At 30.1% G+C, this 16,232-nt stretch overlaps 1 protein-coding gene across 1 annotated transcript; it reads right to left on the bottom strand.

Annotated features, from left to right (window-relative positions):
* Positions 1-550: 550 nt before the first annotated feature.
* LOC149210276 (endonuclease 4-like) lies at positions 551-8,134 on the bottom strand. The gene is made up of 9 exons (XM_089394392.1): positions 8,009-8,134; positions 5,554-5,716; positions 5,193-5,276; positions 4,983-5,038; positions 4,684-4,767; positions 1,929-2,021; positions 1,684-1,751; positions 793-866; positions 551-706 (listed from the first exon to the last, which is right to left on the bottom strand). Exons 1-9 carry the CDS (start codon positions 8,132-8,134, stop codon positions 612-614), a joined length of 843 nt encoding a protein of 280 aa, XP_089250518.1. The 3' UTR covers positions 551-611.
* Positions 8,135-16,232: the final 8,098 nt, after the last annotated feature.

Here is a 16,232-nt window from a genome sequence, read left to right as displayed (position 1 = left end):
TTAACCAAATAAGAAAATTCCAAAAACTTATGAGATAGATCAATTGTTCCAATGAGGGCCATATGAAATAGTTGTAACAAATACAGAACGTTGGTACTTCAAAACGTTTCTTTTGTCTTTTTTCATATGTCAGTTGTTGAATTTGCTTTATATTCCTTGGGTGCCAAAATATGCAATCCACATAATATATTCAACTTGCAGGTTTTTACCACTAAAGACAAATTTCATTGTAGATTTTTACCAAAAGGACAATTTTGGTATACAGCATATTAACATACGTTGCTTTAACTCCATTTTGAATGAATAAGTACCCATGGAAGGTCAATGCAATGTTTGAAGGAATTGAAAGTGTTTGATTGTTCAAGGACCTGTGGAAGGCCCACACCAAGACTGAAGGAATTTGAAAATGAAATTGGCATCGTGAAATTAACATTAATGAGTAGAAGTGGAAACAAGTACAATATATATTTGTGATGTAAAAATAGTTCACACTAATGCTTATTTATTCAGCTACCATGCTTATTTTTTCCATGAAAATTGAGCTTTTTGATGCATAAAGCAATCAAATTGCTATGATGCAATAGTTCGCAATGATGCTAATAACTTCATCTTCAACTGAATATGCGGTTGAGTGTTGCAGCCAACCTTACACCTGCTTTTGCAAGTTGAGTCTCGACAATGGGCCAGCGAGAGAGGAAATAGTCATCTGCAAAAGAAGGGACTTTAGCATTAATGCCCCCCAAAATTACAGGACGTATAATGAAGTGCATGATGTGAAATTGATGAATATACCTCCTAAAACAGTGTTATTCTCAGCATCCTTGTAACCCCAATTGCAAGCTAGCTTGATACTTTCACTAGCATACCTGATACCATTAAGTAAACACTAAAATTAGATGATCAAAGAACCAGATAAATACATGTTGTGATAGCAACCATTACTATCAGTTGTTGCAAATCATTGCCATCGTGCAGCTAGCTGAAAGGAGACTGCATCTGGTGATAAAATTCTGTTCTTATTGTGAATATGTGCTGATTTATTGTGTGACTTCTAGACAACCTTAGATAGTTTCCTCTTTCTGCTGAAGAACAGTCCATTCTCACTTTTTGTTGAGAATGCATTGTTTTGAAGTCTCCATGGATGTTCTTGTGGTTTCATACTTCTAACTAGTTGGAGGGATGTTGTTGGAACCAGAATGACTGCACCAATTGGTGCCTTTAAGAGACGGACTTTGCACCAGTGTGTTATATTAGATCCTAACTTAACTAAGTGTGCCAAGGGATAGATAAATAGTACTATATTAACCATATCCAAGGAAGCACAGTTCCTTGAAGGCTTTCCTACAAACAAAGCTGCTCACATGTTTTCTCAAAGGAAAACCCGCTATTTCCTTTATTGCAGAGGACTAGGCACAAGTGATTAGAAACATCAGCTCTAACGCATGACAGAGTGTGTCTAGCAGCACGTATCACTGTGCGTAAAGTATGGGCAAGATTATTTATGATCTATACATGATCGTTGGTCAGTTGTTTTTACAAAAAATATTGGCAGCAAGCCTAAGAATCAGAGCACCAAACTCAACAAGAGCATTAAGTTGGTTGCATTGTCAACAGATGCCATAAACAAGATTACAAATTGCAATGCAAGGATGATGATACATTTTAGAGAATTTCAATACTTACTTTCCTGGGCAAGCAAGTTCATCCGTGCTGCATTTCTCCCATGTAGGTACTTCATCAGACCAGGTACCCTGTTTTTGAAATTAGACATAAATTTTCTCCTTGATGAGATTCACAATATATAGATGTAAACGATGTTTTTATTCTTGGACGAGCGAAATTTTTCAAAGGATACTTATGCAAGGAAGGAAAGGAATAATCTACCAAGTTAACTGCATTTTTCAAATGAAAAAGAGTGGGGAACATACCGTAATATTTTCCTGAAGCGCTGTTATCAATTCCTCAATGTCTTTATCATAATAATCTTTAAGGCCTGTCTCAATGATCAGATTATCCCATATCTGTCCACGGTCACAGAAACACAAGATCAATTAAATCAAAATGTAACTCAAGAGGTCAAGAACACTTTGAAGATAACTTGAACACATTATGCCCTTGGTTGCAGCAATTGTCCTGACATCCTAAATAGTTGACTAATATGCTGGCTTTAAACCCCTAAGAAATACATGAACAAAAATACAAATAAATATGAAGCAGGGGACACAAGGATCAAGAAATTTTGGAAGGGGAAAGTCTTTAAATTATATCATTTTAAATAGGCTTTTATATAATGATAGGTTTAGTTTAACCAATTCTATAGCTGTTTAATAAATTTCTTAAATAAATCTCCATCCCTATCATCTCTCATCTCTCCTATCACAGATAGGAATTATTCTTTAATATTAAATATATGTTTTTAGACATATTCAAAAGAAGATGCAGTACAAGTTTCCTGATACTTGTATTAAGATTTTCAGACCGAGTAATGTTATGAACAAAGAAACCATTTTGTAAGATTCATTGGAGGATGAAGTTCATGGCTAGGTAGAGTTATTTTCTTCACTGGCGAATATAAACAAAAATTGGCACAGACAGCGTGTTATAAAGTAGATCTTGTCAGACATGAACATTGAAAACTGCAATACAAACTTTTTCACTTTGGGTACAGTGAAAGGATAATTTTGAAGGAAAACATAGTAGAATCTAAAGAAAAATATAAGGAAATGCCCACAAGATTAAAGTGGCGTTAGAAACCTGAGGGACAATATAGATATAATATTTAGTTTACTGTAACCACATGGCAAAATTTTCGACGTTGAAACCTAATGGAGGTGTGGTACAGAAAAAGGCAGTTCGAATATACAACCTAAGGGATAGACGTAAAATTGAGGCCCCTTCATGGACACAAGTTTCCTCTCTCCTTGTGTACCTCAAGGTTTTGGGGCTTATCTAGTGTTGTATGTGGCAGTGTTGCCATTCCTACGCTGCAAAACATGAGATTTAGAAGTTGGCAATTGCAACCGACTCTAGTACATAAAGAATACAGAATTCCAATTAGCTCTGCAGATATGTTCCCGTGACTTTGACTGCAGACTATTATGATAAGGAGTTCAGGGACAATGGATTACACATTTGCAAGGAGGTTATATCCCTATAAAGACATAAGTAGGGAGTTGACACGAAATAAAATGATCATGTCCTTAAAAAACGAAACCCTCTATCTCTGTGGATTTTGGGAAAAGGAGGCTGGGTTAAGAAGCTACAGGCTATGAGCTTCCAAATGACTTGAAATTCATGGATTCCATCAAATCCCCTGTTTGATGACTATTCTTTATCCCGCCAATATTCCCTGTTGTCTTTAGTTTTAACATTTTTGCAGTATTTGTTCGACATTTACTCCCCATCTAGCTTCTAAATTAGTTTCATACTGCAAAGACTCAGGTACAGCACATGCCACATATGACAAAAGGTTGCATACCTACTCTTTACAACCTTGCCGAGACACCAATTCACAAAAGATTAACAAGCCAAAGAAACTGGTAGAACTTTTATAAGATAAAAGCCAACGTAGTTGCCTGATTGAAAACAAAAATGATTTGCAATGAATTCATTTTATAAATGTAAATGCAGGTACTAAGGCCTGGCTTATGGATTATTAAGGAACAATGGTTTCTGCGGGAAACCTGTTATTAGATAAATGATTGACTCTATTAATATAAGAATGAACGAGTCCAAATATAATGGATTCCTCTACTAACCAAAGGATTAAGTCCTTTACATCAAAATTTATTTACTCACGATAAGAAATTTATCTTTACATTTAGTGCAACGATATCCCAAACTCTAAAAAATTTAGCCGAGTAAGAAGACTCTGAATATAGAATTATAACGGTAGGAATATAGGAATAATTCATCGGTAGTGCTTCAGATAAGGTTGATGAGTGCCTAGAAAGAAATCTGAGAAATGTGAAGACAAATAAAAAAGTGGGTCAAACATATAGTACTCGAGTTGTATGGGCAACCTTTTGTAACTAATTGGCAGAGTAATTATTTGAAAAAACATGGATAAGCAGTGCCCATGTCAAAAACATGGTCAATGTACAAGTGTAGGGTTACTTGATTCGGTTAAAGTCACAGGAAACTAGTTTGCATGCAATACAATCTATATTTTGGGGTTGCAAATTTGTCAGAGGCTAAAATGGCTACATCAGTCAATCATGCAGACATGCCAATTTGACTACATCAGTCAGTCATGCAGACATGCCAATTCGTGTTAGTTTTAAAGAGTCTAAACAATGTTTAAAGTTGTCTAAGGAAAAGTGCTAAATGGAAGAAAGTTTAATACGAATATGAATAATATGCTTAATGTCTAATACGAATATTTGAAACAAACATGGATTTCAAAAAATATATTTTTAATCACTCATTAGTAATGTGTTCGAGTATGATGTAGATAGTGACAGAATATTCTGTTAAGGTATTTTATAGTCTAAAAATTATTGGTTTAAATTTCTATAGACAAAAATCCAGCCATACTAAAGGTTGATATGGCCGAAACCCCATAACCTTTATGGCCGAAACCCCATGTGATCATCTTAAAACTCAAGTAAACTAACAAACTAAAGAATAAATGAAAAACAAAACTAATACTTTTTCATTAAGTAGAAATGGTTTGTACTTTACCGCATGCAAAGTGCTCGATTTATTATACCAGCGTAATTCAATTGTATTTCCACCTTCATCTGTAGTGTGACCCACATGCATAGGCTGCAGTTTTCATTCATCACTATCAATGAATAAGTTTTCAATAAAGGCAATGACGTTTTGAACAATGAATAAGTTTTCAATAAAGGCAATAACTTTTTGAAGTAATAACAAAATGAGCAAAAACAAGTTTCTATTTATCCTTTCTGAATTTTCATTCAGTGAGCACATGCATTTTATTTTTCTATATGGAAAACTTATAGCTAAACAGTAAGGACCTGATGGATATCTCCCATGAAATGAGATAGGAACAGTAAAGCTTCTGTTAAATTATCTGCAAGTTATATAACTGTGTATTAAACTCCACTGGTAAGATAAGCCAACATTTAAATGTAATTTACAGTGAAAGCAACTTGGCGGGGAACAAACTACAGATATAAAATTCATTGTAATGGGATGGCAATAAAAATAAATCATACCAGTTTTACTGTTGTTTCCAAGCTGTGAAGTGTAATTTTGTATGGCACCATCAACACATCTGCCTTTCTCTCCATCGTCATCATGGCAATCCCCTGTTTGCAAACAATCAGAGAATTCAAATTGCTGTCATAAGGTTTCTTTATTAAACGCTGCACACCATTCAATCACAGTGCATCATGAAGATGCCAGTAATTCTCTTGAGCAATTCAAGTTATACCCATGTTATGATGGGAAACTCTACCTACTGTGACATATGGAAATACAAGATTGATAAGCAATATGAGACTATTGGACTAAAAACAGAGACAAAATCCCAAATTAAAATAGCTAATTATGAGAATGGAGCATGCCTGGGTCAACAGAACTTACTAGAATATTGATATGTACACTTGTCATCTGGTGTGTTAATGTAATGTAATGGCCTTGACCACCCATATTTGAACCGCACTTGATCAGCCCATGAGCAAAGAGAATCAAGATCTTCAGGGAGCAGGTCTTTCACTGCCGTTGATGCTTCGTCACTAAGAAGTGACTGTCCTTATTCAGAAAACCAACCGATTTATAAAACATAAAAACAAATAAATAAACAAACTTTTATATATATATAGATATCCTAAATTCGTTGATGAGCACTCACAGCATCGACTTTCAGGACAGACCCTACCGAAGGACTTTTTCAAGGCCTTTAAACATCGATGCAGTGAAGATGGGCAACGGAGAGTTTGTCAGGCATTGTAAACTAGAAGTTGTAAATTTGTCTATTGGTATTTTTTAATAAAAATATTTATTTTGAAAAGTAGAGATCAATAAAATTATAATGAGCATTAATCTACTTTAATTTAATTAATCTAATTATTTATTTTTTAACAACGGGAAGAAATTATTTAGATTCTAATTATTTATATAAATAATTATATGGTTAAAAAAATTATGTGTATATTATATAAAGTAAATTAAAAGAATAGATTTTATAGTTAAAATATTTTTATGTCTTATTATAATAACCATTACAACAGATATAGTAAACATTTCAATTTCTATCCTAACTTAAATATTGTGAATATACCCTACAAAGAATGAATGAAAAAAAGTAATTAAATAATTAAAGTAATGGCACACTTATAATTTCAACTTCAATATTTCAATGAATATTATGTCAATATTTGACATAAATACTTTTATATATATCTAACAAAATAAATTAATCTTTTGAAAACATAATATAATAAAATTCACTTGACGGAATTAGAAAAATGAATAAGTCTTGATTAGATATTTGAGTTAAAATTAAAATTTCCCCAAACTATATCATATCAATTTATAGTTTCATTTTCACATAAAATGAGCAACATTGTTACATGAACAATAAAATTAATTCTTCATCACAATAAAGATGAATAATAAAATTTTAAAAAGGAAAAATATTTTTTATAAATGAATATTTTAATTTAATATTTATCATTTTAATTGAAAGTTTAACATGATTTTTCATTTATTATTTTTCCTTAACCTTGACCTAAAATTTAATTAATATAAATATTGAAACACATTGTATACAAAAATATATTCAAAATATTTTTTTTAGGAAAATATATATTTATAAACATTCGAAGAAAAACATCTCTGAAAAATATTCATCAAAATGTTATTCAAGATTTATTTTTAAGCATACTAAAAATAGGGATGTAATAAAAATAAATAAAAAAATCTAGCATGTTCCAAGAGGACTCAAATCTCTTCATGTACAAACCTATTTTAGAATACAAGGCTGAAAAAACTCTCTCTTTCTAAATATTGTAATTTTTCATTGTTTAAATTCTATTTTTGAATGTATATAGATTACATAACTTAACTTGTAAGTTCAAAAAAAAATGTTAGATTTCACTAAAATTTGACAAAAAACTATACCCAAGGAAAATACCCAAATGTAAAATATAAGCCTACTTCAAATGTTTTAACCAAAAAAAAAAACTTATTTTTTTTCAATTGCTTTAAATGGTAAATCTTAAAATTAGTTAACATAAATCTTGAAATAGTTTATTTAAATCTTATGTTAAATATTTTTGAAAAGTATAAGGTTTAAATATCTTACTCATAGTTTACTTTATCTCTTTTTAAAGTTGATATGAAATTATATTAAGTCATGTGGACATGGAAATATTTTATTTATGACTAAAAGTGAGTGAAATATTTTCACCACATTAGATTTTAATATCAAGAAATTGAGTGACTCATAATGAGGTTGGGATTATTGATGTTTTTATAATTATTTTAATTAAAATTAATTAAACATACATATTCATTTTTATTTTTTATTACAGCTGACATTAATTTTCTATTTAGACATTATTTTATTTTTATTTTAAAAGAAGAAAATGTTAACTCCATATTAATAGAGTGACACATCACCTTCATACTAAATTATAAAATCAATTAACATATTCTTAATCATATTATATCAATCTACATTAATCTAAAAAATTATAAAATATAAGTTCCCATTAAAAAAACTACCAAAATCACACATTCTATCCCATAAAAAAAATTCACCTAGATTTAACCCAGTATACTCACATTCAATGCTGGAAGAGTGAAATTATTGAAAGGTTTTACATTCAAATCCAAACCAAGACAAATTAATTTAACCTAGTGACGTTATATCTATTTACAATGATGAAACCAACATCTATTTACAATAATGAAACCAAATTCAAGGCTGAACGTATTGTGAGGTTATATATTCAAATCAAGAGACTGCCTTTCATTACTTTTTCTCAATATTTAAGTAAGAAATTGTCAACAAGCAATGTGAGGAAAACCTCACCTCAGTGATCTTGCAAATCGCATGATGCCCGTCTATTCCCCAAGTCTCCGCAGCAGGGAGCATGCCCAAATAAATCACCACGCTGACAAGAAACACAGAGCTCAAATTACGACCGTAATTCCTCATATTTGTTTCAATAACGAAATCAGCAGGCAAATGCTATGAGTAGCTTAGGCTCTGAAACTGAGCCACCTTTTGTAGTCAAAGATTGAATGCGGTGGCAGTTGACATTAATTCGAATGCCCGTAACCTCCGTTCCATAACATTAGGGGAGCTAAATAGAAGGGAATATCATGGAATCTGCTAAGCGGTGCAGAGAATAATTGAAGGGATTATGCTACGAGTAGCTCTGCCATTGAAGCTCAGAGACCCTCTGCGGTCATGGATTATGTCAACCGCCCTTAAATAGGTTTAGGTTTTATTACTAGCACAGTGATATTTTACCAAAATAAATATGTATTAATTATATTTTCTAATGTGGTTGATATACACTGAATAACCTAATTATTATTAATAATTATATAAATATAACAATCCTATTATTTATATATATAATTATATGAATATTATAATAAAAATATAAACTCATAATAATATTATTAATATTAATTAATTAAATTATCGTTATATTATTCAATAAATAAAATAATAAAGTTATTATTATATTATTATAATAATAATATAAAATTATAAAATAATATTAACAATTATATTGTATAATAATAATAATAATAATATATTATTATAATAATATATAAATATAATTATTAATAAGATAATAATATAACTAATATAATAATAATAATATAATAGCTACTATAATAATAATAATTACTATTATATTATATTATATTATATTATATTATTATTATTATTATTATTATAAAATAATATAAGAAGAAGAATCTAGATAAAAATAGTCCTTACAATGGTTTAAAGAATGATATTTTTAACCTAAGGAATGAAGGTACTATCCTTTTAATAGGTGAATTTAATGCTCAAACTTCAAGCAACCAAGTTATTATTCTAAGCAATCATTCCAACCCTAATCATTTTTTGTTAGAAGAAGACCCTACTCTGGCTAGTAGGTACAAAAGGAGCTCTGAAGACCTCGGGGAGAATTTGTTTGGGTCGGAGCTAGTCAAGTTCTGTAGTGTTCAGGATCTCATAATTTGCAACAGTCTAAAGAAGTGGCCCAATTTTAGCTAGATGACATGCACCCATGGGCTTGGTAGCAGCGTGGTAGACTATGTTATTTTCGATCTCCCTTTATACAATGAAATAATAAATTTTGACATCTTAAACGACCACGAGGCTGACTCTAATCATAAGCCTTTACTTATAAATCTCAATTTTGTCATGCATAGAGATCCCATAGAAAATAATCCTTATAGCCAAAAGAACCTAATATTTGATAGAAATAAAAACGATCTTCTTTCTAAATTAATTAAAAACTAATTTGCTTCCTTTATTTAGTATAGACAACATAGAATACCTCTATCATAATTTTACTACAACCGTCTCATATTCTATTAACAAGTTCTCAATTGAAGTTTCAAATAATAAAAGAAATAGCAAAACCAACCCATGGTATGACAAAGATTGTAAAAGTGCGAGGAGAGAAATTAAGGAAGTTGTTGATGAATCTCTTAAAATGGGCAAGATAAAAATATACAAAGCCCTAACTAAAAGGAAAAAGAGTTCATAACAGACAAGAGAATCTCTTACACCTCTCTAAGGTAGCTCCTAAGAAATTTTGGAGGCATCTCTTACACCTCTCTAAGTTAGCTCCTAAGAAATTTTGGAGGCAGATTCTGACTGGGAAAACTAAAGATAATAATAAAATTGCTTTACACTATTGGAATTCCTATCTTAAAAAGCTTTATGAATCTCCAAATGTCATGGATAACTTTGAAACCCTGCTCACAAGAAAGTTAGAAGACATTGATTTTGGGGTTAAACGACTGGCAAATGGGAAAGCTAAAGACATCAAAGATTACCAGGTAGAAATCTTAAAAATTAGAGGTTCTGTCCTCATCCTTTGATTTTGGGGTTAAACGACTGGCAAATGGGAAAGCTAAAGACATCAAAGATTACCAGGTAGAAATCTTAAAAATTAGAGGTTCTGTCCTCATCCTCCACAAGCGTTTCCATCAAGCAGTGAAGCAAGGGTTCCCTAAACCATGGACTTGTAAAACTTATTTTTATTAAACATAGAAATTTTAAAATGTACATCAAGTTAGTTTTACAATATGAAGTGCATCTTAAAATTAATTATAAAAAAAATGGATGTGCATCAAATTATCCATATTCATTGTGAGGTAACAAATTTTGAAATGTAATTGTAAAGTTTATTTTCATTAAATATGGATATTTTTAAATGTTAAGTGGAAAATAACAACAAGGCATCAATTAATAAATGATAAGTATTTATTTTCAAAAAATAATAAAGATTGAAATATAATTTTAAAATTTATCTTTGTTGAACATTAAATCCTTAAAATGTAAAGCAGATTAAATTTAATTTGAAAAATTATAGACATCAATACTGGTCAACTAGTGAACTTTGAAATATATTTGTTAAATAATAATATTTGAAATGCAATTCAAAAAAAAAAATCAGAATATGAAATAAATTAAAAAAATAAATTGAAATAAATGATGAATATAATTAGAAGAATAAATTATGCATTCAATTACAGATGTCCAATAAACTTTCAAATGTAATTAAATATATGGATTCCAAATTGTAATTATAACACATAAAATTTTGAAATATTATATTAATTTGTCTTTAGTAAAGATAGAAATGTTAAAATATGAAGTGTATATTAAAATTAATAAGAAAAAAAATGGATATGTATCAAATTATCCATGTTCATTGTGAAACAACAAATTTTGAAATGTAATTGTAAAACTTATTTTTTTTTAACATGGAACTTTTAAAATGTCAAGTGGAAAATAACAACAAAACATCAATTAATAAATGATAAGTATCTATTTTTGAAAACTATTAAATATTGAAATATAATTCCAAAATTTATCTTTGTTGAACATTAAATTCTTAAAATGTAAAGTAGATTAAATTTAATTTGAAAAATTATAGATATCAATACCAGTGAATGAGTAAGCTTTGAAATATATTTGTTAAATAATAATTTTTGAAATGCAATTCTAAAAAAAATTCAAAATATGAAATAGATTAAAAGAATAAATTGAAATAGATGATGAATATAATTAGAATAATAAATGATGCATTGAATTATAGATCTCCAAGTTTATTATTCCCTTAGGTTTATAATATTAATCCCCTGGGTTTAATATCATTCGCTTGGGTTCACAATCCCTTGGAGTTTTAGTATTAATGCCTTTGGTTTATTATTCATTTGGGTCTATAATATCAATCCCTTGGGTTTATTATTCCCTTAGGTTTATAATATTAGTCCCTTGGGTTTAATATTATTCCCCTGGGTTCACAATCCCTTGGGGTTTTAGTATTAATCCCTTGGGTTTATTATTCATTTGGGTTTATAATATCAATCCCTTGGGTTTATTATTCCCTTAGGTTTATATTATCAACAAGGGATTGTGACAACGATTGTCTCACCATCAAAATAAACTATGTTTATTTTAGTGTTTGTAGTGTTTATATTTGGGTTTAACAATGTTGGGTTTATAATATTAGTCCAATGGGTTTAATATTATTTCCTTGGGTTCATAATCCCTTGGGTTTATTATTCACATAGGTTTATAATATTATTCCTTTGGGTTCACAATCCCTTGGGGTTTTAGTATTAATCCCTTGGATTTATTATCCATTTGGGTTTATAATATCAATCCCTTGGGTTTATTATTCCCTTAGGTTTATATTATCAACAAGGGATTGTGACAACAATTGTCTCACCATCAAAATAAACCATGTTTATTTTAGTGTTTGTAGTGTTTATATTTGGGTTTAACAATGTTGAGTTTATAATATTAGTCCAATGAGTTTAATATTATTTCCTTGGGTTCATAATCCCTTGGGGTTTTAGTATTGATCCCTTAGTTTTATTATTCCTTTAGGTGTATAATATCAATCCCTTGGGTTTATTATTTCCTTAGGTTTATAATATTAGTCCCTTGGGTTTAATATTATTCCTTTGGGTTCACAATCCCTTGGGGTTTTAATATTAATCCCTTGGGTTTATTATTCATTTGGGTTTATAATATCAAACCCTTGGGTTTATTATTCCCTTAGGTTTATATTATCAACAAGGGATTGTAACAACGATTGTCTCACCATCAAAATAAACCATGTTTATTTTAGTGTTTGTAGTGTTTATATTTGGGTTTAAAAATGTTGGGTTTATAATATTAGTCCAATGGGTTTAATATCATTTCCTTGGGTTCATAATCCCTTGGGGTTTTAGTATTGATCCTTTAGTTTTATTATTCCTTTAGGTTTATAATATCAATCCCTTAGGTTTATTACTCCCTCAGGTTTATAATATTAGTCCCTTGGGTTTAATATTATTCTCTTGGGTTCACAATCCCTTAGGGTTTTAGTATTAATCCCTTGGGTTTATAATATAAATCCCTTGGGTTTATTATTCCCTTAGGTTTATATTATCAACAAGGGATTGTGACAACGATTGTCTCACCATTAAAAAAAAAAAAAAACCATGTTTATTTTAGTGTTTGTAGTGTTTATATTTGGGTTTAACAATGTTGGGTTTATAATATTAGTCCAATGGGTTTAATATTATTTCCTTGGATTCATAATCCCTTGGGGTTTCAGTATTGATCCCTTGGCTTTATTATTCCTTTAGGTTTATAATTTCAACTCTTGGGTTTATTATTCCCTTAGGTTTATAATATTAGTCCCTTGGGTTTAATACTATTCCCTTGGGTTCACAATCCCTTGGGGTTTTAGTATTAATCCTTTAGGTTTATTATTCATTTGGGTTTATAATATCAATCCCTTAAGTTTATTATTCCCTTAAGTTTATATTATCAACAAGGGATTGTGACAACGATTGTCTCACCATCAAAATAAACCATGTTTATTTTAGTGTTTGTAGTGTTTATATTTAGGTTTAAAAATGTTGGGTTTATAATATTAGTCCAATGGGTTTAATATTATTTCCTTGGGTTCATCATCCCTTGGGGTTTTAGAATTGATCCCTTAGTTTTATTATTCCTTTAGGTTTATAATATCAATCCCTTGGGTTTATTATTCCCGCAGGTTTATAATATTAGTTGCTTGGGTTTAATATTATCCATGGGGTTCACAATCACTTGGGGTTTCAGTATTAATCCCTTGGGTTTATTATTCATTTGGGTTTATAATATCAATCCGTTGGGTTTATTATTCCCTTGGGTTTATATTATCAACAAGGGATTGTGACAACGATTGTCTCACCATTAAAAAAAAAAAAAACCATGTTTATTTTAGTGTTTGTAGTGTTTATATTTGGGTTTAACATTGTTGGGTTTATAATATTAGTCCAATGGGTTTAATATTATTTCCTTGGGTTCATAATCCCTTGGGATTTTAGTATTGATCCCTTAGTTTTATTATTCCTTTAGGTTTATAATATTAATCTCTTGGGTTTATTATTCCCTTAGGTTTATAATATTAGTCCCTTGGGTTTGATATTATTCCCTTGGGTTCACAATCCCTCAGGGTTTTAGTATTAATCCCTTGGGTTTATTATTCATTTCGGTTTATAATATCAATCCCTTGAGTTTATTATTCCATCAAGTTTATATTATCAACAAGGGATTGTGACAACGGTTGTCTCACCATTAAAATAACCATGTTTATTTTAGTGTTTGTAGTGTTTATATTTGGGTTTAGCAATGGTGGGTTTATAATATTAGTCCAATGGGTTTAATATTATTTTATTGGGTTCATAATCCCTTGGGGTTTTAGTATTGATCCCTTAGTTTTATTATTCCTTTAGGTTTATAATATCAATCCCCTGGGTTTATTATTCCCTTAGGTTTATAATATTAGTCCCTTGGGTTTAATATTATTCCCTTGGGTTCACAATTCCTTGGGGTTTTAGTATTAATCCCTTGGGTTTATTATCCATTTGGGTTTATAATATCAATCCCTTGAGTTTATTGTTTCCTTAGGTTTATATTATCAACAAGGGATTGTGACAACGATTGTCTCACCGTCAAAATAAACCATGTTTATCTTAGTGTTTGTAGTGTTTATATTTGGGTTTAACAATGTTGGGTTTATAATATTAGTCCAATGGGTTTAATATTATTTCCTTGGGTTCATAACCTCTTGGGGTTTTAGTATTGATCCCTTAGTTTTATTATTCCTTTAGGTTTATAATATCAATCACTTGGGTTTATTATTCCCTTAGGTTTATAATATTAGTTCCTTGGGTTTAATATTATTCCTTTGGGTTCACAATCCCTTGGGGTTTTAGTATTAATCCCTTGGGTAATGATAAACAAAAGGGACTAATATTATAAACCCAATGTATACAAACCTTAAGATAAATATTAAAAATACTAAAATAAACATGGTTGAATTAATAAAACCTAATAATAATAATAGTAATTATGAATTATTAATATTTAATATTACTAATATTATTATGAGTTTATATTATTGTAATAATATTAATATAATAATCATAAATATATAAATATATAAGAATATCATTGTTATTATTTATATATTTATTGATTATCATAAATAGTTAGTCTTTAAAAAATTACACATAATAATTCACTTATCACAATTCTAATTATTATTGGATCATGATTATTATTATGAGCTATTATTATTATAATAATAATAATTCAATATAATTGTGATTATTATTATTATTATTTTATATTATTGTTATAATAATATAATAGTAATCATAATATATTGATGATGACGATGATGATGGTTAACGTCCACTGAGACCAAACTTTGGTCTATCGGACCTAAAGAAACAAATTATTTTGTTTGATTTAAGATTTTATTCCTATGCTCAAATAGCTTGGAGAGAAGCCTCCCAAGCTCACTATAATTTTGACATCGTAAAAGGCTAGGAAGGTCAGTATTGCGACAAATATTATGAAACTGAGATCTAATGTGGTTGTACACGGGGCACTCTAAGAAGAAGTGGTTTTCATCCTCGATGTCCCTATTCTCATAGAGAAGGAAGATCCTTTCCATCCACGGTGTTTTAGGAACTGCCCAATGACCTGTTTCACTATGGAGCTCATGAGAGTACGTTCTAATCTTTGCTATATTAATTTTCTTCTTTGAGCTTGTTAAAACAGAGAGATAATTTTGATCTTCTAGGGTGGGGTTGATGACCTTCTTATAATAACTTAATTTTCTTTTAGCTGCTAAATCTTTCTCACACCACATTTTTTCTTTGAACTTAGAAGTAACAATATTTTTAATGTTATTAATTTTTTGTAATGCATCATTCTCGTTGATCTCGCAAAGGTTTAACCAGGCCCTCGTGTCTTTATACCACCCCCGCTTGAGCCTTAGGTGGTTTTGGTTGGACTTTAAAGCTAGCTTAGGAAGTCTATGATCTTCTATGTTATTAAGTTTGTGCTTGTACAATAGAAGCCTAGTCATAGCTAGGCTCTCGATAGGGGAAAGACCTACTTCTATAAGGAGAATAGGATAGGGTGAATTGCTTTTAATTTTTAGGTTATACATTATAAAGCGCTTCTGGATTTGCTCAATTTTTATCCATGATTCTCTAGAGATGCTACAACCCCAGACTTCACATCCATATAAGATAACAGGAGTGATTAAAGTTTCAAAGAGGAACTTCTTTTTATCCCACATTACGAGGTTTGTCATTTTACAATTATTTCTAAGACCAAAATAAGCTTTCCACCCCCCATTAATCCTTTTCTCAAGGCTATAGTTCTAGTTGAGCTTGTGATGAATATCAATTCCTAGGTACATGTAAGAATACACTTCCTCCAAGTTATTATTGTCATACATAAAATTAGCATAAGTGTCCTTCTTGGATTTGATAATCATAACTTTTTTTTTGCCAGTGTTAACAGTCATATCCATGGTAGAGCAGAAATCCTTAAGAATCCTATGTTGCTTATCAAGATCAGATGGTCACCTTGCGAGAAGAACAATATCGTCAGCATAGAGGAGAAGGATGATGACTATTCTAGCTAAAATCGTCCCAGCACAACCTGCTTCCTCTAAATAACCTTCAAGCTTGTCGATGTAAATGCCAAA

The sequence above is a fragment of the Pinus tabuliformis genome, chromosome 1_2 (assembly GCF_031772625.1).
Source record: "Pinus tabuliformis cultivar Carrire ecotype Pingquan chromosome 1_2, CPIR1, whole genome shotgun sequence".
In the NCBI taxonomy this organism is placed as follows: Eukaryota; Viridiplantae; Streptophyta; class Pinopsida; order Pinales; family Pinaceae; genus Pinus; species Pinus tabuliformis.
This window is presented reverse-complemented; position numbering and strand designations above follow the sequence as displayed.

Bases quoted from the DNA above. Each gene is read 5' to 3' on its own strand.
- LOC149210276 (XM_089394392.1), bottom strand. From the start codon at position 8,134: ATGAGGAATTACGGTCGTAATTTGAGCTCTGTGTTTCTTGTCAGCGTG. The intron at 5,717-8,008 runs GTGAGGTTTTCC...GAATAAGGACAG, and splicing joins CGATTTGCAAGATCACTGAG to TCACTTCTTAGTGACGAAGC. The intron at 2,022-4,683 runs GTAAAGTACAAA...GACCGTGGACAG, and splicing joins AATCGAGCACTTTGCATGCG to ATATGGGATAATCTGATCAT.